Here is a 22,203-nt window from a genome sequence, read left to right as displayed (position 1 = left end):
CACTCTGTCTGTAACTGTCTCTCTGTCTGTAACTCTGTGTTGTTGTTTCTGTAACTGTCTCTCTCTCTGTCTGTAACTCTGTCTCTCGCCGTCTGTAACTCTATCTCTCTCTCTCTGTCTGTAACTCTGTCTCTCTCGCCATCTGTAACTCTGTCTCTCTCTCCGTCTGTAACTCTGTCTCTCTCTCAGTCTATAACTCTGTCTCTCTCTCCGTCTGTAACTCTGTCTCTCTCTCCGTCTATAACTCTGTCTCTCTCTCCGTCTGTAACTCTGTCTCTCTCTCCTTCTGTAATTCTCTCTCTCTCCATCTGTAACTCTGTCTCTCTCCGTCTGTAACTCTGTCTCTCTCTCTGTCTGTAACTCTGTCTCTCGCCGTCTGTAACTCTGTCTCTCTCTCCATCTGTAACTCTGTCTCTCTCCGTCTGTAACTCTGTCTCTCTCTCTCTGTCTGTAACTGTGTCTCTCGCCGTCTGTAACTCTGTCTCTCTCTCCGTCTGTAACTCTGTCTCTCTCTCCGTCTGTAACTCTGTCTCTCTCTCCGTCTGTAACTCTGTCTCTCTCTCCGTCTATAACTCTGTCTCTCTCTCTGTCTGTAACTCTGTCTCTCTCTCCTTCTGTAATTCTGTCTCTCTCCATCTGTAACTCTGTTTTTCTCTCTGTCTGTAACTCTGTCTCTCTCTCCGTCTGTAACTTTGTTTCTCTCTCCATCTGTAACTCTGTCTCTCTCTCCATCTGTAACTCTGTCTCTCTCTCCGTCTGTAACTCTGTCTCTCTCTCCGTCCGTAACTCTGTTTTTCTCTCTGTCTGTAACTCTGCCTCTCTCTCCGTCCGTAACTCTGTCTCTCTCTGTCTGTAACTCTGTCTCTCTCTCCGTCTGTAACTCTGTCTCTCTCTCCGTCCGTAACTCTGTTTTTCTCTCTGTCTGTAACTCTGCCTCTCTCTCCATCTGTAATTCTGTCTCTCTCTCCGTCTGCAACTCTGTTTCTCTCTCCGTCTGTAACTCTGCCTTTCTCTCCGTCTGTAACTTTGTCTCTCTCTCTGTAACTCTGTCTCTCTCTCCGTCTGTAACTCTGTCTCTCTCTCCGTCTGTAACTCTGTCTCTCTCTCCGTCCGTAACTCTGTTTTTCTCTCTGTCTGTAACTCTGCCTCTCTCTCCGTCTGCAACTCTGTTTCTCTCTCCGTCTGTAACTCTGTCTCTCTCCGTCTGTAAAACTGTCTCTCTCTCCGTCAGTAACTCTGTCTCTCTCTCCGTCTGCAACTCTGTCTCTCTCCGTCTGTAACTCTGTCTCTCTCCGTCTGTAACTCTGTCTCTCTCTCGCTGTCTGTAACTTTGCCCTGTTGTTTCTGTAACTATTTTGTCTCTGTCTCACAGTGTCTTTAACTCTGTCCCTCTAACTCTGTCTGTAAATGAGTCCCTCTCTGTCTCAGTGTTTGTAACTCTGTCCCTCTCTCTTTTTTCCTCTCTGTATCTGTAACTCTGCCCCTGTCCCTGCCCGCTTCTGTCAGTATCTGTGTCTCTGTATGTATTTAACTTTGTCTCACTCTGTCTGTAACTCTGTCACTCTATCTCTGTCTGTCTCTCTGTACCTCTCCGTCTCTCTGTGTCTATGACTTAGTCTCTCTCTTTTTTCCCTGTGTCTTTACCTCTATCCTGCTAGCTCAGTCTGTAACTGAGTCACACTCTGTCTCTCTGTGTCTGTAACTGTGCCCCTCTCTGTCTCTCTCTCTGTCAGTAACTCAGTCTCTCTGTCTGTAACTTTCTCAACCGGTACCTCTTTTTCTATCTCTTTTTGTATAACTGTCTGTCTGTGTCTGTAACTGTGTCTCTGTGTCTGTAACTCTCTTTAAGTGTCTCTAATTCTCTCTGTATGTATCTCATTCTGTATCTCTATGTCTCTCTGTCTGTAACTTTATCTCTCTTCTTTAACTTTAGTCACTCCTATGTTCCTGTTTTTCTATCTTTATAATCTGTGTAAAACATCTTACCGTTGTCGAAGTAAATGACGGTGGAATTTCGGGACAGACTGGGGTCGAAGTTGGCCATGAGTGGGGCGATGTACTGCGTGGCCGTCAGCATTCTGTGTACAACATCTCCAGTGTAGATAAAACCTGTAATGCAAGCACAGAGATTTAATTACAGATCTCACTAATAGCAATTTTATATACATATAATTCCAACATTTCAGACACAACACTACTAATTCTGCTGCAGAAAAGCTGTAGAGAAATGCTTCCACTGTAGCAAGTGTTAGGGACCTTCTTACACCCTTACATCTTACATCCTGTGTGTCGTGGAAACAGCAATGGTGCTTGTGAATACATCCATGTTTGGACGTGAGGTGTGTTCAGGTAAATTATTAGTCTATTGTTATCTTGGCAACGGAAAGCACAGTTGCACCACTGACTGAAATGAACCTAGAAAGACATGAACCGTCATTGCTATCTCGGCAGTGAATTGCCACCACAATACACATGCAACACACAGCAGTGCACAAACCAATAGTGCATAGTACCAGCTGGCAGCAATACAACATTTTACATCAACAATAAACAAAATGAACGAGAGGAAACAAGTGTAAATGAGCAGATCAGTTTTCTCTGCTGAGAAGCATTGGACACGTTCATGTAGCTCCGCCCCTGAAAAAGCAATCCGCCAAAGTCAGCTCCAAAGAATGCAACGTAAAGGTAATGACAGGTGACGTGCTGATTGGTTAAGTTCATGTTACGGCCAAAACACAGCCATGATTATTTAAGAGAATTACAACTTTTCCCATCGATATGATAGCAAAGACACACTGTTTACACTGTTTCCTCTGAACAGCTGGAATGTACAGACCACCCGACTGGGGGTAATGTTACTATGAAAGCAGCAGCTGTGAGCCGCACGGAACGAGCCAAACAACGCGCTCACCCAGCAGAGCAGCGAGAGGTAACTTACCGAAAGTCTAGATAAGCTGACAAGTAGCGTTAGCTACTTATCTAGCTATCTTACCATAGCTAGCCAACGATAGCTAACTAGCTAACGCTAACTAGATGAAGCTAGATCCCCAGCAAGCCTTCTAACTTCCAAACTGAACGGTTTATCAACCAAACAGCGGCTGGATGTTCCAATATCCACTTAAACCATGTACGTTTCATTCAGTCTTAATGGGTTTCTGCACGGCTCCACGTAGAGAGAGAATAGACACCCCCAAACGTCTCTCTCTCAGAAAAGCATCTGAAAAGTTCTGCTCAGGTTTCTGCAGGAAAGATCTCTGAGTAAATGCTCCATGTTAGCCTAGTTCAGCTTCGTCTTCATCCATAATCTCCACAAACAACAAGCTCTTTTCCTCTAGCTATATGCCTTGGATCTTAAACCAACCAACCTCGTGACGTCACCAGAGCTGCACGGGCAACATGGCAGCGCCCTAGCTCAAACGTAACAAACATAAATATATTATAATTTAGTGTGTAAACATTTTATATAAAAATCCCCCCCCCAATAAATTCCATTATATTTAATCCCTTAGAAAACTTGTACAAACTGAAATGTTTCATGTCACCTTTAAGCGATGACAAGAATATAATTGATGCTCATGCAACATTACATCACACTTCAAACCCAAGACCTGCGTTGAAATGCGTTTCAAATATTTTCTTCTTCTACTATTTCAGCACTACAGCAGCAGCAGAAGCCTTTATGTGCTTCCTGCATCTCTCAGTAACGATAAAGACAATGTAACACCAGACAGATAGCAACATGAGTCGACAATACCCCGCGAAGAACATATGCTAACAGAACCCTATATATACAAAACATAGAATTACTATGAACCGGAACAACTTAGAACACAGGTGACTCTGAACGGGGGGGGGCGTAACGCGATCGGGTGAAGGTGAGCGGCTGACAGTGACGTCATCGCCAGTGGGTTTATGGGAAATGGAGTTCAGGAGTGTGAAAGGAGAGCCTAGAGACGTGACAGACAACTCCCACTAAATCAGCCATCAGACATTCTTCCTCTGAAGTTAAGGTATTATATAATAATTAATACCTTTATAATTATGACGAGCTCACTAATTGAGGATTAGTGGGATTTTTCCCACAGCTACAGCTCCTGCAATAAGTTCTGCTGAAAAAAACAAAAACAAAAAAAAAAACAATCCCACCTGCTCCACCTCGCACGCTTTTCCATCCTGGCACACAGCCAAGACCTGGCTGCAAGTGATTAATTAACTAATTAAGCGTATAAACTCCCACATCACTTCCAGCACATTTAGCTGAGTCATTTAGCAACACACTCACGAACGCACGCACACACACACACACACACACTGTAGTCAGACTGTAGTCAGACCCATTAGCATTGGTGGTGTGACGCATTTCTTGTAATGATTATTGTAATTGTGGTGTAGACTGACGTATTCAAAGGGTTTAACCAAAATATTGCAAAAAAAAAAAAGCTTTAGGAATTTTTTGGAAATTCCCCCAGCATGCAATTGGACAGAAATTTGATAAAACAGCTTAATGGCCAGTGATTTAAAACAAAGCACAAAAGCAACTTCACAAGCAACTCAAATAAACTCAACTTTCTGTTATTTCCATGGCTTCCAGAATTCAGGCAATTTCAAACTATGTTAGTTTTAGGGCTGTATGATTTGGAGAACTTTATGTTGTTGTTCTGTGAAATAAACAGCTCTGGAAAAAAATAAGAGACCACATAAAAAGAATTTTAGCAAATTGAAAACCTCTGGAATATAATCAAGAGGAAGATGGATAATCACAAGCCATCAAACCAAGCTGAACTGCTTGAAATTTTAACCAGGAGTAAAGGCATAAAGGTATCCAAAAGCAGTGTGTAAGACTGGTGGAGGAGAACATGCCAAGATGCATTAAACCAGGGATATTCCACCAAATATTGATTTCTGAACTCTAAAAACATTATGAATATAAACTTGTTTTCTTGCTTTATTTAAGGCCTGAAAGCTCTGCATCTTTTACATTTTAGCCATTTTCTGCAAATAAAAGCTCTAAATGACAATATTTTTATTTGGAATTTGGAAGAAATGTTGTCTGCAGATTAAAAAATAAAACAACAATGTTCATTTTACTCAAACATATACCTATAAATAGCAAAATCTGAGAAACTGATTCAGAAACTTTAGTGGTCTCTTCATTTTTTACAATGCTGTATTGCGATATTAAAAAATACAGGATTTTTCACCTAAAAACAAAGGAAATTTTGAGAGAAGTCAATCAGAAGTGAATTAGACAACATGTCATGATATGAAAAATGCAATCTGTGTATCACTAATTAGGGTAAAACAAATTGTATTGGTAAATATATTCATTATGAATTTTTCTTTGTATGTAGCAGAAATGTTTAAAAAATGTAATTAAACATCACACAAATCATTGCTCATCCTACGAAGTTTTTTTTGTCTCATGTTCTCCTGTCATTGTTCCTAGCTATGAGCTCTTTGAGCACATGGCTCTGTTTGTTGGCTTGTCTCCGCCCCAGTCCTGCCCTGTCATTAGTGTTGCCACCTGTCTCGTCTATAACCCCACCTCCTCCTTACTTCCCCAGGTGTTTCTTGTCTGTGCCTGTGTATAAATACCCCATGTGTTCCTTTGTCCTCTGTTGTGCTTTTTGTTTGACACTGTTGTGTTACCTTGTTTATAGGTTGATTGCTGTTTGTTGCTGTTTAGAGTCTCAGTTCTGCCATGTTGATGTAAGTTTCTGGTTTGTTTTCTTTATTAGTTTGTTTTTTTAGTAGTCTTTGTTTTAGTCCTTTGTTTTATAGTCATTGTTTATAAAGTCTTAATGTTTGCTTCCACTTCAGTATATTTGATAGCTGGGTCGGATCGAGACTGGATCACATTCTCACTTTAAGCAAAACACTCCAGAGTTCGATTGAGACCACCTCCTCTAGCAGGTCTCGGTCTGGTTGTTTTGATCTGCACCTGAGTGCTATTACTGTTTTTACACCTGCTCAATTAAAACCACATTAAGGGTACAAACAAACCAGAGTCTGTTTTAACTGGACTAAATAGTGCTGGTGTGAAAACACCCTCAGATGTTCAGACTATCAGAAATGGAACTCAAATGCACTATGCAAGAAAGGACAACCCAGGGGAAGTGTTTAGGTGCTTATCTAACCCTATGAAACTAAACTAAAACTCAATGAGCTGATCAGAGTATCATTAACTCAATTTTTGTTTCAATGAGCCTGAATGAGCCACAAAAGGAAAAATATAGTGTTTTATTCTGAGGCAAATTTACAATGTGCTCAATAGGCTTACTGCATGATGTCTGTGCATTTTCCACCCAAACCAAACTCACATACCCACTATTTACATATAAAACAACAACTTATTCAGTATTATTTTACAGCAAAAATGTGACACCAGCTGCAAAATAAGTTCCTCCTTCAGCCATCTGTTCAGTAAACATGTACAGAGAAGGAGTTTGATGGATTGATGATTTAGCAGATGTGGGTGAAGTGTGAGCAGACAACCTGGACAGTGGCATCAGCAGAAACTCACAACTCACAGCTGCTGAAAAACACTTTTCTACTATTCTGAGTGTGTCATCGTTATCAGCGAGAACACTGAGGAACAGCACATGATGTAATCAGAGAGATTTAGAGCAATGATAGACAGCCTGTGAACAACAAGCACACCAGAGGAACAGTAGAAACTGCAGAGTAATCTCAGCTAGTATCTTACTGGACTGATATAATAGTATATTAGTGATGTGTCCTTCTGTTGCTTCATAAACATATAGTGCTGTTTAGTTTTTATTTAAAACACTAAAAATCACTCTCCACAATGAGATGATTATTAACATAAGTGTTATAAACTATTCATGAGGCTTTTATCAGATTTTATCTGTAATTGAACCTTTAGTTTAGAGAATATTTTGGTCTCTTCTCATTCATAGAAGTCATAGCTTGGCCTTTTGTGACTGGAAATACTGTAATTGCCTGACAGCATTGGAAAAATGGCCGCCAATTGACAGACTTATAAGTACATCAGACTTCACAAAGCTGACATGGCACCATATTTGAATGTTAGACAAATCTGATTTGGAAAAATCAAATTTGACATGTTCACACATACCTGGAAAAAAAAAAATCAAATTTGTGTCACACATGACAGCAGAAGGTCAGTCTCAGCCTGTTCATGTGAAACCCACTCATTCGAACTACCTATTTCACTTGCAATGCTCCCGACAGAAAAAGAGTAAGGACAAGTGCATGCCTCCTCCGATACACGTGAACTCAGCCATGACCGCCTCTTTCCAAACTTCTGCTGATGCAGCAGCATGCTTCTAAGAAAGCGTTGGATCCCCTGCTCTGATGCACCAGCCAGGAGATGCCTGTGCTGGCCAGCACTTAAGTGGGGGTAATAAGGGGAAAGAGCACTGTCTATTACACCATCTATTTACGCATCGTTATTGAGCTGTGTGCACGCGCAATATTCACATTGCAGGACGTGCAATGGCACCTCAGGCAATTAAATCAAACATGTCATGTTGCAATGTTTTGCTTCTTAAAACAACAAGTACATAGAGAGTGTTCAGCGCTGTCTCTGTGTCTGTGTGAGTGACAGGCTGCTGCTGCCTGAGAAGCGCGAGGGGGAGGGTCAGTAAACGCAAGGTTACCACATGGACTCCACCACATGCTTGTAAACGCAGCAGCTGACACCCTGCCGAAAGCTGTGCACCTCAGTCCAGCACAGTTTTGCGCAGATATTTCCAGTTATAGCCAAAAACACGCTTTTAATCCCACAAAAACTCTCCTATTTAGGCCATTTAAATGCCCGATGTCCGCGAGTCACATATAATCTCCCGGAATTCAGAACGAGTGCCCCAAGAGTGCACTGCACACAAACGCGCGTGGGAAGGAGAGAGAAAACAGAGAGGGTTCTGATTGGCCTGTTCTCTGCAAAGAGTCTGTGAGACAGCCAATCAGTTTTTAGTGTGGGCGGGCAGTGTTTTTTTCCCCCCTCCCAGACGGGATTTTTTCAGTGAGTGAGAGAAAGCAGATCATGGCGGAGGCAATATTAATAATTATTGTAATATGATATGAAATGTTTTTGATGTTGTGCAATTTTTTGTGATATTGTAACTGTCAATTTTTGTCAAATAAAGGCTTTTTTCCAAAAAAAAAAAAAAAAAAAGGAAAGCATAGGCAGGGCCTTCTAAAAAGAAAAAAGAAAAAAACTAATTTCACCTCTGAATTCGCTAAATTTAATTTAATAAAAAAGTAAAATTAATTAATATAAAAGTAAAGTTTCGTTATCCTTTGGTGTTTGTGCAAGTGTTTTTTTTGGGGGGGTGGGGGGGGGGGGGTAACCTCCCAGAAATCAACTTTTGCAACTTGGGATGTCTGCCTAAAACATCATTGTCATCAGTCCTAAACTTTTAGGAAATTAGGAGAATGGTTTCTCTTCTTCTACTTTAAATACTTGTTTGACAATCTGATGATGTTTTAGGTCATATTTATGCAGAAATATAGAACATTCTAAAGGTTTCAGAAACTTTAAAGCTCACAAACACTGTATAGCTCACATTCTAGCACACAGTGTTACGAGAATAAAATGCCACAGAGTAATGAAGTTATGACATGAAACATGTTGGCCTTAAATCCTGGCAAAAAAAACCCTCAGCCTTACAAACACTTACATATCTATCTTATAAACCTGACGTTCTGCCAAGCAACACACACACACACACACACACACACACACACTCCAATCCACGAGAAAATTCCCCCTCATACAAACAGACTGCAATGTGCTAGATGAAGGTGATCTAGTGCTTTAGTCCACCAAGAAATATCGTCCTATTACTGGGCCATAAACTCCGCAGCACGCCGGCCATTCCCAAACAGCATTCAGCGAAATTGAATTCTGACCCATCAGAAAATAAATATGGAATAGAGAGGATATTATGCATCTGATGGGAGTTGGAATTGTGCTGAATGTGAGTGGGGTGTGTGTGTGTGTGTGTGTGTGTGTGAGTCATGCTAGCTGAGAGTTTAGCAGTAAGTGTGAGGATAGCTGCTGGGGTCAGACCCAAAAAGAGAAAGAGCTATTATAAAAAAACCTGCTGACTCAGGATTTCTGTAAAGCTTCAGCTGAATCACACACACTCTTACTCACTTCTTCTCTCCATATTTCATAATATAATGAGTTTATTTAAATTCTGCTCTCTTCTGCTGTCCAGAAAATTGTGTTGAGCCAGAGAGTCGAGGCCGCTGACAAATGATGATTATGAGCACATTCCTACTTTAAGGAATGTCAAGCTAACATTAATCAGTTATGGATAAATAAGAGCCAGTGAGGACCACCACAGAGCAGGTAATTATTATTTGGATAAGGGGTCTTTCTCAGCAATTATGCATCGTGCTGCTGGATTTAGGGGGTGTGATTTTGGTATCGTAAGGGCGCAAAAAATAGGTTTTGAGTGGCTTGAAACGTGCGAAAAGCATAAACCTATGAGTGTGTCCCTTGCCATTATTTTTAAAGCTGATGTCTGTAAGATTTTTGGGATTTGGGGGATTGAGGGCCCTCTCTGGTTAAAATGGGTAATTGCACCGGGCATGTGGAAGAATTGGGGACTCGGTGGGTGTGATACGGTCTCCTTTCAGAACAGATAAATCCGATTCCAGGTTATGTTCAGAGAGAGAGAGAGAGAGAGAGAGGGACAGCGAGTGCTTAGTCAGAGGGAAATGTCTTCAGAGGATGTAAGAGAGTTGTTATACACGGTTGTCAATTTTGTCAGTGTGAATACTGTATATAATTTTTTTTATTTTTTATTCCGATACATACTGTGATCTTTAGTTTAGGGTAAAAGCATTTTAGATGAAATACTGTCACTATGCAGACCAATTACATCCAACAGTTAGCTAGAAAACTAAATATGGCGAAATGCAGTTTGAAGGCATTTTTAAACAGTCGCCTTCACTAAGCAGCTAATAAAATACCAGCATTAAGTGTTAATAGATGGTCAGTTAGACTGTAGCTATTTATATTGCTTGAAATAATCATATTTTATATATTAGTGTGACCTTGCCATTATTTTTAAAGCTGTTGTCTGTAAGTTTTGGGATTTGGGAAATTTAGGGCCCTCTCTGGTGAGAATGGGCAATTGCACCGAGCATGCGGAAGAATCGTTTTAAACTGGGCGGGTGTGATGCGGTCTTCTTTCAGAGCAGATATATCCGATTCCAGGTTATGTTCAGAGAGAAAACGTGTGTGCACTCTCTCTCTTTCTCTTTTTAGTAATATGCTTAGGAAAAAAAATATTTGTAGTTTAAGCAGTTAAAGTTATGCTGTTGTTTAACGCTCAACAACCAGACTCATTGCTTGTTTGTTCCAACAACATTTAAAATATGGAGTCTCTCATGATGACAGTAGGAGAGAACCCTGGTTTCAAGCATTTAATAAAAGAGCTCGAGCCCCGTTACAACATTCCATCCCAAAAACACAAAACATGATTATAATGAAGTTCTATTGTTATTATGAAGTTAATAAAGGTAAGTCTATACAGAATGCCCAGCCTCTTAATTTGTTCCACCAACTATACAAAACATGCCAAACCATGGAGGAGGTATGAACCGAACCGTGAATTTTCTGTACCGTTACACTCGTACTATTTATATTGCTTGAAATAATCTTTTTTTTTTAATAATTATAATTAGTAGAGGGTGAATGTTAATATTTTCTGTATTTTACATGTTCATAATTATGGGAAGCTCTGTAGCCACTAGGGGGCGAGTTAGACTTATTGTGTATTTGTGTGTACACACTGGTACCATTAAACACAATATTTGATCCCTTCTCCACTCAGAAATGCTTCTGCTTTCAGTTTAGAAACAAAGTAATACGGACTGCCGCTTTAAGAGCCAGGTGTGCTCTGACTTTGGCGTGTTCGTATCTTAAAAGCGCGGCACTTTGTGCATCTCAGCAGAGGATACAGAGGAAATTACATGTATGAATATGTACACAATTTTATTATTAAGCATAGTGTCTTGTACATTGACCTATGTTCAAAAGTAAGATATGTAATTAAAAACATTAATAAAAACAGCTTAAAACACTGGAAAAATAGCATTTGTTATCTGTCCCCCGTGAAGGAAAACTTTATTTTTTATTTATCCTGACCATTAAAAAACTGTGTAAAATGATGCTTATAAGGTGGAAGAAGGTATAAGAACAACTTGTAATTCTAAAAAAAACAACAACCGATTTAGTCATCATTTTAGATTTCATCCAAAACTCATGCAGATCTTCTGTGCTGAGGTTAATCTGGGTTGAATGTGATGAATGTGTTTTTGTCTGGACCTGCACATCTTTGCTTTTACTTTCTCTTCTGCCACCAGAAGATCTTGGAGATGAAGAACAGAGACACTATGAGGAGATACTCATCTTCACCCTGACGTGCTCCTGCAGCATTTGTCTTTCAGAAGCAGGAGAAGATGGACAAGCAGATGAAGCTGAACTCTGCGCAGCGCTACAGACGTCAGGCTAACTGCACTGTGTTTTGCTACCTGCGTGTTTATTCTGGGCAGCAGAAGTGTATGCTGATAGAAGAACAGATTGTCCTTTCAGTGCTCCACCTGTTATAGGGGTGAAATAATAAAGCCGTGTCCCAATTGTGCACAAAGCACCAACTCTATATTTGAGTGTGCAATAGGGGAAACGGCCCAGAAAGCACCAGAACACTGCCCCAGGGTCAAACATCAAGATGGAAATGCATTTCAGAGTAGATTTGGGAAAAAATGAGAAATTGAACCTCCTATAGTTATATTAGGTTGTATATATTGCTGTGTGAAGGTTTGGGGGTTGCTGGTAAAAATGTCTGTTAATGAAAAAGTAATTAAGTGTTTAGTAGAAAAATTAAATTAATTTTAAAATTAAATTATTTATTTTTTTGTGTGGTACTATTAGGAATTGAAGTACTATTTAAAAGAAACAGAGTAGATTAAACCCCACCAGCAGTCTATTTTCACAATTTGAGTCTGTGTTGTTTAAATAGCAACAGTGCGTCCCAATATATCTACGCTGATAGGTGTGGTGGTCTGGACGTCAGGTGTATTCAGGTAAATCTTTGGCATATTGCTATCTTGGCATTGGAAAACACACGTGAGCCTCTGACTGAATTCAACCTTGACAACAGTCAACAGTCAGACAACTGACTTTCCTGTGATTACAAACAAAAAGCTCTGGAAAAAAATTAAGAGATCACAGTTTCTGAATCAGTTTCTCTTATTTTACTATTTATAGCTATATGTTTGAGTAAAATTGTTCAACATTTCTCCCAAATTCCAAATAAAAATATTGTCATTTAGAGCATTTATTTGCAGAAAATGAGAAATGGCAAATAATGCAAAGAAAAAAGTTAATCTTCATAAAGTTAGTCATAAAGAGTTTCAATCAATATTTGGTAGAATGACCCTGTTTTTTAATCACAGTTTTCATGCATCTTGGTATGTTCTTCTCCACCAGTCTTACACACTGCTTTTGGATAACTTTATGCCACTCCTGGTGCAACAATTCAAGCAGTTCATCCTACTTCGATGGTTGTGATCATCCATCTTCCTCTTGATTATATTTCAGAGATATTCAATTTGGTAAAATTCAAAAACTAAACATTTTAAAATGATCTGTTAATTTTTCCAGAGCTGTATTTATAGTGTTTTTGATATATTAACATTTACTAAATATTTAAATATGATATTATGGTGTACATGTATGAAATGTCAGTACAATCAATTGTCAGTCCTGTTACTGTCTGTCTGTCTGCCACAGACTCTAATGCTCCTGAAACGAACTCCATTTTCCATGATACACCTGCACTCAACTCTCCGGATATGCTGGATCACGTGACTCATCTGCGTTCCGGTTCATCCTCCTACTGATTGCACACACCTGGACTCTATTCTATAAATGGCTCACTCTTGCTTCTACTCTCTGCCCTGTATTGAACTTGCGGTTCTTTTGTGTTTTATCATTTTATTTCTGCCTGTTTTTTTTTTTTTCGCCTGTTTCACTACTCTTTAGCTTAGCCCTTTGTTTGTTAGCTTTTTTCAGTTCAGACCTTTTTTTTGTATATTGAAAATCCCTTTGCCTTGTCCTATTACTCTGTATTGGATTTCCTGTGCATGACCTATTTGCCTGCACACTCTGGTATATTGCTTATTTACGCTGCCATTTTGTTTCTAATTATTCTTATTTGCCTTATTCCTCATTTAACAAATGATCTATATTATATGCGTGCTTGTCTGTCCTGTGTTTGGTGAGATCAATACTTGTATTTCTTTATAGATGCATTATTCAGCGCTTATAAATGTGCAATAAAGGCTCTTTGTAGGTACCCTTTTAATAAAGTGTCACCTTTTTTTTTTATTTCAGCAAATTCTGGAAGCAAACAAACATCGCACAATCAGGAAACAAGATGAAAAGATGAAAAGAGGATGGCTCCCAGAATTAGATTACAGCTGACACAAAATGACTGCTATCGCGCCATTGATCCCTCCATTTTGCACCGGAGGAGGAAAGAAAAGAGGTAGAAGAGTTGAAGGGTGTTGTTTTATTGCATCGTCTCTTCTCCTTTAATGCTTCAGCGCTGTCTTCTCCGAGCGCATCACCACATGGCTTTATTTACCCGGCGCTGCTCCGAGCATCTTTTCCCTCCACTGCTCACACTTCTTCTGTACTATTCCCTCTGTTCTCCTCTTTCATCTCTCCTTCCAATCCACAAACAAACACACACAGAATTAGAGAACAAGGAAAAAAATGCAAATCCACTGACAACAGCAAACGCATACAAAACACTGCGCTCTGTGCAGGGATGTGGTCTGGGATTAGAGAGAACACGAGGAAGAGATGGAAGCCGTAAAGGAATTGTAATGGAGTAAAAAGAAACGTCTTTATGAAAGAGAGAGATAAACATATCATACACATCAGAGGCGTATTCAGAATTTCATTATATTGAGAATTTGAGACCACACACTGAGCCAGTTTTTTTGAAAGAAAAAAAAAATGAAAGAAACATCTAAACAAGCCAGTGGACTCATAAATCTTTTAGCTGCAATAAGCAACGGTGCACTTTTGGCCAGACAGTTTCCCAGACAGGGATTCAGCCTAATCCTAAACTATGCATCATGTTAAATGGAGAATTTTCATGGAAAGGAGGTACCACTTTAAAATAAGACTACCTTTATAAAGGGTTATAAATTGTTTACAATTAGTTTATTAATGGTTACTAATTAGGTTGTAAATGCCTTAAAAAATATTAATAATCAGTTATAACACATACGCAGAAAGGGCAACAATATAGATGGCTGTGGGTTCGCTATTAGGCAAACAACAGGTCATTGTTGCCCTTTCTACGTATGTGTTATAACTGATCATTATTGATTTTACAACCTAATTAGTAACCATTAATAATAATTATAATTGTAAACCATTTATAAACCCTTTATAAAGGTAGTCTTATTTTAAAGTGGTACCAGAAAGGAAAACATAGTCTATGACTAGGCTTAATTCCTGTTGTGAAAACTGACCCTTTGGGCCCTATTTTATTGTTCTATAGCGTACAGGTCAATTTGGCATTGGCACAGTTTGATTTAGGGCAAGTCTGTGCGCTTTTGGTATTGTGAGGGTGCAAAAAAAAACACTTTGGGCAGCTCAAAATGTGCAAAAACAATATATGAATTATATTTCCAGTGTTTATGATATATTTAAATAGTGTATATTTTCTACACAGACTCGAATGCTCCTGAAACAAACTCCACTTCCCATGATACACCTGCACTCAACTCTCCAGACATGCCGGTTTTACGTAACTCATCGGCGTTCCGGTTCGCCGTCCTACTGATTGCACACACCTGCACTCTATTGTATGAATAGCTCACCCTTGCTCCAACTCCTTGCCCTGTACTGAATCTATTTTACCTAGTTATTCTGCCTCACGTTTCTTTTGTATAGTGGTGTGTAAAGGTTTGGAGGTTGCTGGTCAAAATGTTTATCACTATGAAAAAATGGTTTCGACAAACTGTGATCAATCACACTTTTTGGAAAGCTGAATTCAAATTCACTACTAACCACAACCAGACCTGAAATCACTTAAACAAACTTGAACCTCTCTAACAACATGAAGCAGCTAAAAGATCTCAAAAAGCAACACATTATGCCACGATGTGAAGAAATTTGGATATTGGATAAATATTTTTTGGACTGACGTGTCAAAAGTGGAAATTTTTTTAAGTTGTGCATAAAACGAACACATCATTTCAAAAAAGGAACATCATACTGAATGTAAAACATGGTGGTGGTAGTGGAATGGTCTGGACAATGTGCTGCAATTGATGGAACCAGAAATTTGCTGTTTACCAGAAAATCCTGAAAGAGAGTGTCCGCTTAGGTTACATTTGTCTAATATTAAAGTGTGTTTGATAGTAGGGAAAATATCAGTGTGACAAAAAAAGCAAAAACAAAAGAAATCTGTAGGGGACAATTTTTTTTTACACAACCGTATACAATACATTACAGTACAACACACCAGTGCAAGTTCCTTTAACCTGAACAGCTCGTCTTTGTGTAAGCAAGACAGAGACTGATTTGATTACTGGAGTGATGAGCTGGAATGACAGGTGCTGTGATAAACGTAGAGAGAGGATGTAATTGAAACCGAGCAGATTTAATAACATTATGGGCATGCTTCATTCATCATTTATTGTTCAGCTCTGTCATTTATCATTTACTGTGAGCTGAATGATGAACAGTAGGGAAAATATTATAATCTAATGGTTAAAACAGAAAAATGGAAACAATGAAAGGATAATTAAACAGCAAAAACAGATGCTTTGCTTTTTTTTTTAGATGATTTTAAAAGCTTGCTCACTTCAGTATCCTATCAAATCACACACAAGGGTGTTAAAAGAAACACTCCTCAGTAGCTTCACAGAACAGCTGCATAAAGAAGAGACTCAAAAAAACTGCTATCCAAGTTTAGCCGAAGCTGCAGTGATTGTTTTATCACACCTGTCATTTTAATATGGTTCAATAGTCAAACCCAGCCGAGGAGCCTCCCTCCTGCAGTTCGACTCGGCACGAAAATGACAAGCTAAATATAAAACTCACATCTCAGATAAAATTAGACAAACTGCAAGAGTTGGTAAAAAAAAAGTGCTACTTAAAGTATAAGAGCGTTTTCAAACTCGAAAGTTCAAACCCGAGTCTGTACCAAAGTTTATGTCCACATTGTATACATTGTGTACTGAACATTTGTTCTGTTTAGTTTTGGTTTCTCACTGCAGTTTAAAGAGCGAATTAAAGAACTTTACTACATCCTGTCGTCATCAGCTACATGGGCTTTGACTCTCTATACTTTAGAAATAATACACTCAAGGATTGTGCTATAATGTGTAATATTGTCACTGTGCCAATATTACACCTTATAGCACGAACCTCAAGTGTATTATTGCGATTATACCACAGTTTTTTCAAATCTAAGCTTACTGTAAATAAACGTGAAAGCTTTACTCACCCACATAAACAGTTTTCAGGAGATAAACCTGTGTAGATTAAAGTCCAGTTCTTGTTTTTTTTAAGAATGAAAGTTTTGTTTAGCCGCATATATGCCCATTGAAAATGAATGTATATTAGTACTAAGCAAATATATTTAAAAAGCTCAGTTGGGACATTTTGTTTGAGTTTTTTTGAGTCTCTGCTACAGATCATCTTAATACTAGGCTACATATGTCTGTTATGTTCTTGCTGGAGTGTGACATGACAGTGTGCAGGTATGATGGAATATTTTTATAGTCTTATCCAATCAATGTCCAATTCACTGGATGGAAAGATTTATCAGGATAGTGTTTGTTCTTTGAATGATAAGAAGTAAAATTAAAAAAATAAAAAAGAGATAGAGTAACAAGGCAATTTTTTTTAATGTAAAGGCAAAAAGTTGGCTCAAAAATGATAACTACAGTAAAGTATAGAAAAACAAAATGTCTACTAAAGTATTTGTTTTCTTGGCTACTTGACACCTTTGTATTTTGACGCTATTTTCATACCATGTTTACAGTTTCACAAGAAAAAGTATGTAAACCCTTTGGGATTACTTGGATTTCTGCATAAATTGGTAATTAAATGTGTTCTGATCTTCATTTAAGTCACAACAATAGACAAACACAGTCTGCTTAAACTAATACCACAGATCAGACCTGCACAGCAGTCAGGAGGAATTTTGGATCAGCAATATTCTTGGGATATCTGGTGTGAATCGCTCTCTTGAGGTCATGATGCCACAGCATCTCAATTAGGTTGTGGTCAGGACGTTCCATCCTCTGTTGAGCTTCAGTTGGCGGACACATAGTCTTTAGTTTTCCTGCAAATTGTCTTGGTAAACTTGGGAATAAATTTTTCCGTTGATGAAGGCAATCCGTCCAGAACCTGAGGCAGCAAATCAGCCCCAAACCATGATGCCCCTCCACCATGTTTCACAGTTGGGATGAGGTTTTGATGATAGTGTGCTGTTTTTTTTTCTCCACACATAGCGTTGTGTTTTACTTCCAAACAACTCAATTTTGCTCAGGGTTTTATCGGTCCACAGTATATTTAGCCAGTAGTGCTGTGGAACATCCAGGTGCTCTTTTGCAAACTTCAAACGTGCAAACATGCAAATGCTTCTTAAAAACAGCAAACTCAAAACTAGAGTGTGTCATTGTTGTGACTTTGATGAAGATCAGAACACAATTAATGACCAATGTATGCAGAAATCCAAGTAATCCCACATACAAGTATGTCATGTATCAACTCTTTCAACAGAACACTCAAGAACTTTCAGGAACGACGTCCACAGCGACTAGAATGAAAATACCATAATCTAATCAATAAAAACAACTACACTGTATTGACATTTCTCCCACAGAAAGAGCTGCCACGGGAAAAGAGTAAAAAGGAGGTGCCGGAGAGGTGGCAGGTTTCTGCTGTCTAATAACCCCAACCTGAACCCGCCAGCAGCCACCCAGCAGAGATGAAAAGCTGACAGCGGCTGTCAGAGGAGCTCTGAATGATGTAAAGTGGGCTTGCTCAGCAACTGAGCTTAAGGCTTAGCTGAAAAGGCACCTTTCAAACCTTTGTTTTACAGCATCCGTATCGAGGATAATGATTTTACCCTGCGCTCCTGAAAACGAGGGGATTGATGTATTATGTATTAACACGGTAAACATTTCAAAACCTACTGTTTACTCCAACTGTCCTTTCAGTTTTACACCTCACTATGAATTTATCCAGGTTGTGATGTCACAGCCCTGAATACATTTACGGTATATTTATCTGCTCACTTAGACGACAGTAGTCAGTGTCCTCTGTAGGATTTTACTGGCTTTTACTGATTTTTTTACTGATTTTACTGGCAGCTGAACCGTGCCCGGGCCCGCTTGGAGAGGTGGGCCCGAGCACGGTTCACTTGGGCATCACTGACGTCATCTTGATCCGTGCCCGGGCACGGATCAAGATGACGTCAGTGATGCGACGCTACTGTAAACGGAGGACGTTTTATACACAATTCTGCATATAATATTTTTGAAAAGAGTTCTAAAGAGCACCATAATGGTTAGTTTTACCCATAATAAATTAGGACTACTATCTACAAGTCCTACAAAACAAACACATTTTATTATTACTTGAGTTTTATGTTTCGCTCCTTTGGTCACTATTTATGTATATAGCAAGTACGTCTCTTACCTTACTGATGAACGTGAATTGTAGTCCGCGAGTAAAGCTGCAAATTTCTCCCTGGACGTCTGCTGCTTGTGTAAAAACCTTCTTACACGTGCAGCACGATTAGCAGTAAATCGTTGTGTTGCACAATCAATGAATCTCTGGTTCAGTTGCGTATTTGCACACCCAAAACGACTCCAGAGAAACAAAAACAACAGTACAATCCTGAACTCCATTGTTTAGCGCGCGCATACTGTTCTTCAAAACAAAAGTCACCTGTTGATGACGAAAGCGTGCTCGGGCACGGATCGTTTAGCGCAGTGTGAGTGCAGGCCTGCAGGGGAGTGGGGAGGGGGCCGAACCGTGCTCCGGCACGATTCAACCAAACCGGGCCTAGTGTGAGTACACCCTTAATACCGATCAGTCTGTATAAACTCCTCTGAGAAAACAGACAGACAGACTGACTGCCAAAAATCACATTAATAAATTATAACCAAAATCTGACCATTTTATTTAGTTTTATTAAATAGCTAGCTAACCAGCCAGGATGGTTAGACTTTTATGTTCAGAATTTATATTATATTTGTTTAATGCCCAAGCTAAACTGATTTAATCTGTGTGTTTCAGATTCAACTATCCTTCCTACTGGAGAGGATGAAGACGAAGAGAGGGAGAAAAATGAACAATAACGAATTAAAAAATAAATAAAACCATTTAAAAGACTTGTCATTCTTGTATTTTGTGGGAAATATATTTGTGTAAATATGCAAGTGAGGGAAAAAAATATATTAAATAAAATAACTAAAATAATTTTTTAAAATTTACATTTTATTGCCAAATCTGATCCCCAGTTTTCCCGAAACTGACTGGTTCTAGCATATTTTATTTACATCATTAATGCATATATGTTGGCCTTTATGTTTAATGCAGTCAGTAAAAGATAATGTATAACAATATGGATCATGTGTTTAAATATTTATGCTAGAAAAGGGAATTCTGAGGTGAAATGGAAAGGCAGGAATTAATTAACATTTTAGTATTTATCTTTGAAAGTTTTTGATAGTTGTTTTGTTGCATAAGCAAGTATTATTAATATACTTCACGAATATTAAACAATCCGTTTATAATAATTATTAATTATTTCATATTTGAGGAAATATTAATTTTAAGTTTTTTTTTACAGTCAGTGTTTATTAAATATAACTGGTTGGGTGTTTATTTATTAATAAGAGCTGATTAATGAGGGGATTTTAATTAAATTAGGGTAAAGCTCTGTAAAGTGTGCCGCTGGTAGAGAGGGGTGAGAGGTGAAAGGGCGTCAGAGGTAAGATGGTGGATGAAGTGCGTTCGAGGCTGCGTGCGTACTGCGGTCTGGCGTACTGAAAAAGCGTACTGCTTTGCCCGGTGAGCAGTGCGTACTCACCCCAATCCAGTACGTACTGCTTAAGTACGTGATTTCGGACGCAGCCTAGGTCTCTAAGGCAGCATTCGTCGCTAACTGCTAGCGGTTAGCTGCTAATGCTAATGCTCCAGCCTAGTGCTGGAGAAATTCAGGAATATAAGCTCACTCTAAATAAACGGAAGTGCTTTACTCACCCAAATAAAATAAAGTTTTCAGGAGAGAAATCTGTGTAGATTAACATCCAGCGTTCGTTTGACTTTAAAAGAAAGTATTTTTTTATTAAAGTTTTGTTTACTTAGCTTAGCTTTAATGAACTTAGTTAGCTACCCCCCACCACCACCACCCAGCAGCGAGACCTCCTAATTTTGAAGTTCTTAAAGTTCTAAAAATGTCTTATAAAATCTTATAATCCAGTGCACCTTATGTATGTAAATAGACGAGAAAATAGATGTTTATTGATAATGTGCTTTATTATGCAGTGAATATATATATATATATATATATGGTACATATATATATACAAACTAGATACTCAATAAAAGCTCTTTTGGCTTTTACATTCCATTTGAGGTATCCAATAATAGGAAGGTCTTCAACATCTTTAACATGCAGTAATAAACATGCACAGTTTACCTCTAAACAGATACTGAAAATTTTACTATTTTGTGTCATCTAGCCACAGAAATGCTGAAGTGTAGAAAAATACATGGAATGAAAACATGTTTAAAATGCTTTAAACTTGAGAATATGCTTTAAACTGGAATTTGGCAGCTAGTACACAGTGTTACAGCCGGCCTGAGGCAGTGGCTTGTGAAGTGTCTAGCTCCTACTGAGGAAAAGGAGGAGCAGTGGTGCTATCAGCATGCCACCAGCGCTCGGTCCATAAAACTCTGTGTTCAAAGCTGGATTTAACCCAGTGGCTCATCAGCGCGAAACCCTTGAACTCTCAGGTACTTATGTTTTGGAATAGCCTGGTGGCAAGTAAAAACAAAAGTGTCAAAGGTAATCATAGATTTGAGTTTCCAGTTCAGTCCATCACAATAAATACACAATAAAATAACAGCTCAATTTTCAAAAAGTTGGGACGTTTTGTAAAATCTAAGTGAATTAAGATAACAGAATGCAACGATTTGCAAATCTCATAGACCCATATTTCACTCACAGTGAACATAGAGTGTTATTCCCATACAGGAACACCACCATCTTCCCTGGGCCAAAGCTTATTTTAAAATTAGCAGCTGTTCTGTGCTCAGAGAAATCAAAATTTAGAATTCTTCTTGGAAACTATGCATGCCCTGTCATGCAGACTCAAGATGAGAGGAACCATCCAGCTTGGTATCAGTAGACAATTCAAAGACCTATGTAACGACTTAGGAGGCAGGGTGCAACTACATGGAGGTCTTGATAGATGAGAAAGTCAAACGAGCACCAAATATAAATCTATACACATTTCCCTCCTGAAAACTGTTTATTTGAGTGAGTAAAGCACTTCTGTTTATTTACAGTATTTTGTCCAAGGGTGAGCACTAACCCTGGTTAGCAGAGCCGGCCAGTCCGAGTTCGCAGCGCTAGCTAGCTGCGGTTAGCGGTAGTAAAAGCCGCCCAACAACAGTACACCAAGGAACCCTGAGTGTTCCTGTAACCCAGGGTGCAATCAGCTAGCGGTTCATCCCACATAGTTTGTTTTAACAGGGTTAACGCACAGACTACAGTTTGAAATACTCACCTCTGAACGATGAAAGAGGTAGCGCTGCGGTTAGCGGCTTCTGCCTCAGTGCTGGAGAACTAAACTGAAACTCTTATATAAAGCTGTACTTCCGCAGAGTGTCTTTGCTGCTTTATACAACCTGACTGGTAAAATTCATACATAAGGTGCACCAGATTATAAGGCGCACTGACAATTTTTGGGAAAATTAAAGGATCCTTACAGTGCGACAAATATGCTATACCTGAGATTTGCAAATTGGTGCATTCTGCTTTTATTTACATGTATTTTCATTTGACAGTGTCTGAACTTCTTTGGAATTGGGTTGTAAAGACACCTCGCCCCACACACACACACGCACACAGAGTTTTATATCCA

At 39.0% G+C, this 22,203-nt stretch overlaps 1 protein-coding gene across 1 annotated transcript in view; it reads right to left on the bottom strand.

The window, feature by feature from the left end:
- plxdc2b (plexin domain containing 2b) overlaps positions 1-22,203 on the bottom strand; it is a 226,447-nt gene that overhangs the window by 85,064 nt on the left and 119,180 nt on the right. The window contains exon 5 of the mRNA XM_007230313.4: positions 1,987-2,109. Coding sequence (XP_007230375.3) covers positions 1,987-2,109 — 123 coding nt within the window. The remainder of the gene's footprint in view (positions 1-1,986; positions 2,110-22,203) is intronic.

This window comes from Astyanax mexicanus, chromosome 8 (genome assembly GCF_023375975.1).
Source record: "Astyanax mexicanus isolate ESR-SI-001 chromosome 8, AstMex3_surface, whole genome shotgun sequence".
NCBI classification, from domain to species: Eukaryota; Metazoa; Chordata; class Actinopteri; order Characiformes; family Acestrorhamphidae; genus Astyanax; species Astyanax mexicanus.
Note: the sequence above shows the minus strand (reverse complement) of the source record. Positions and strands in the feature narration are given on the sequence as shown.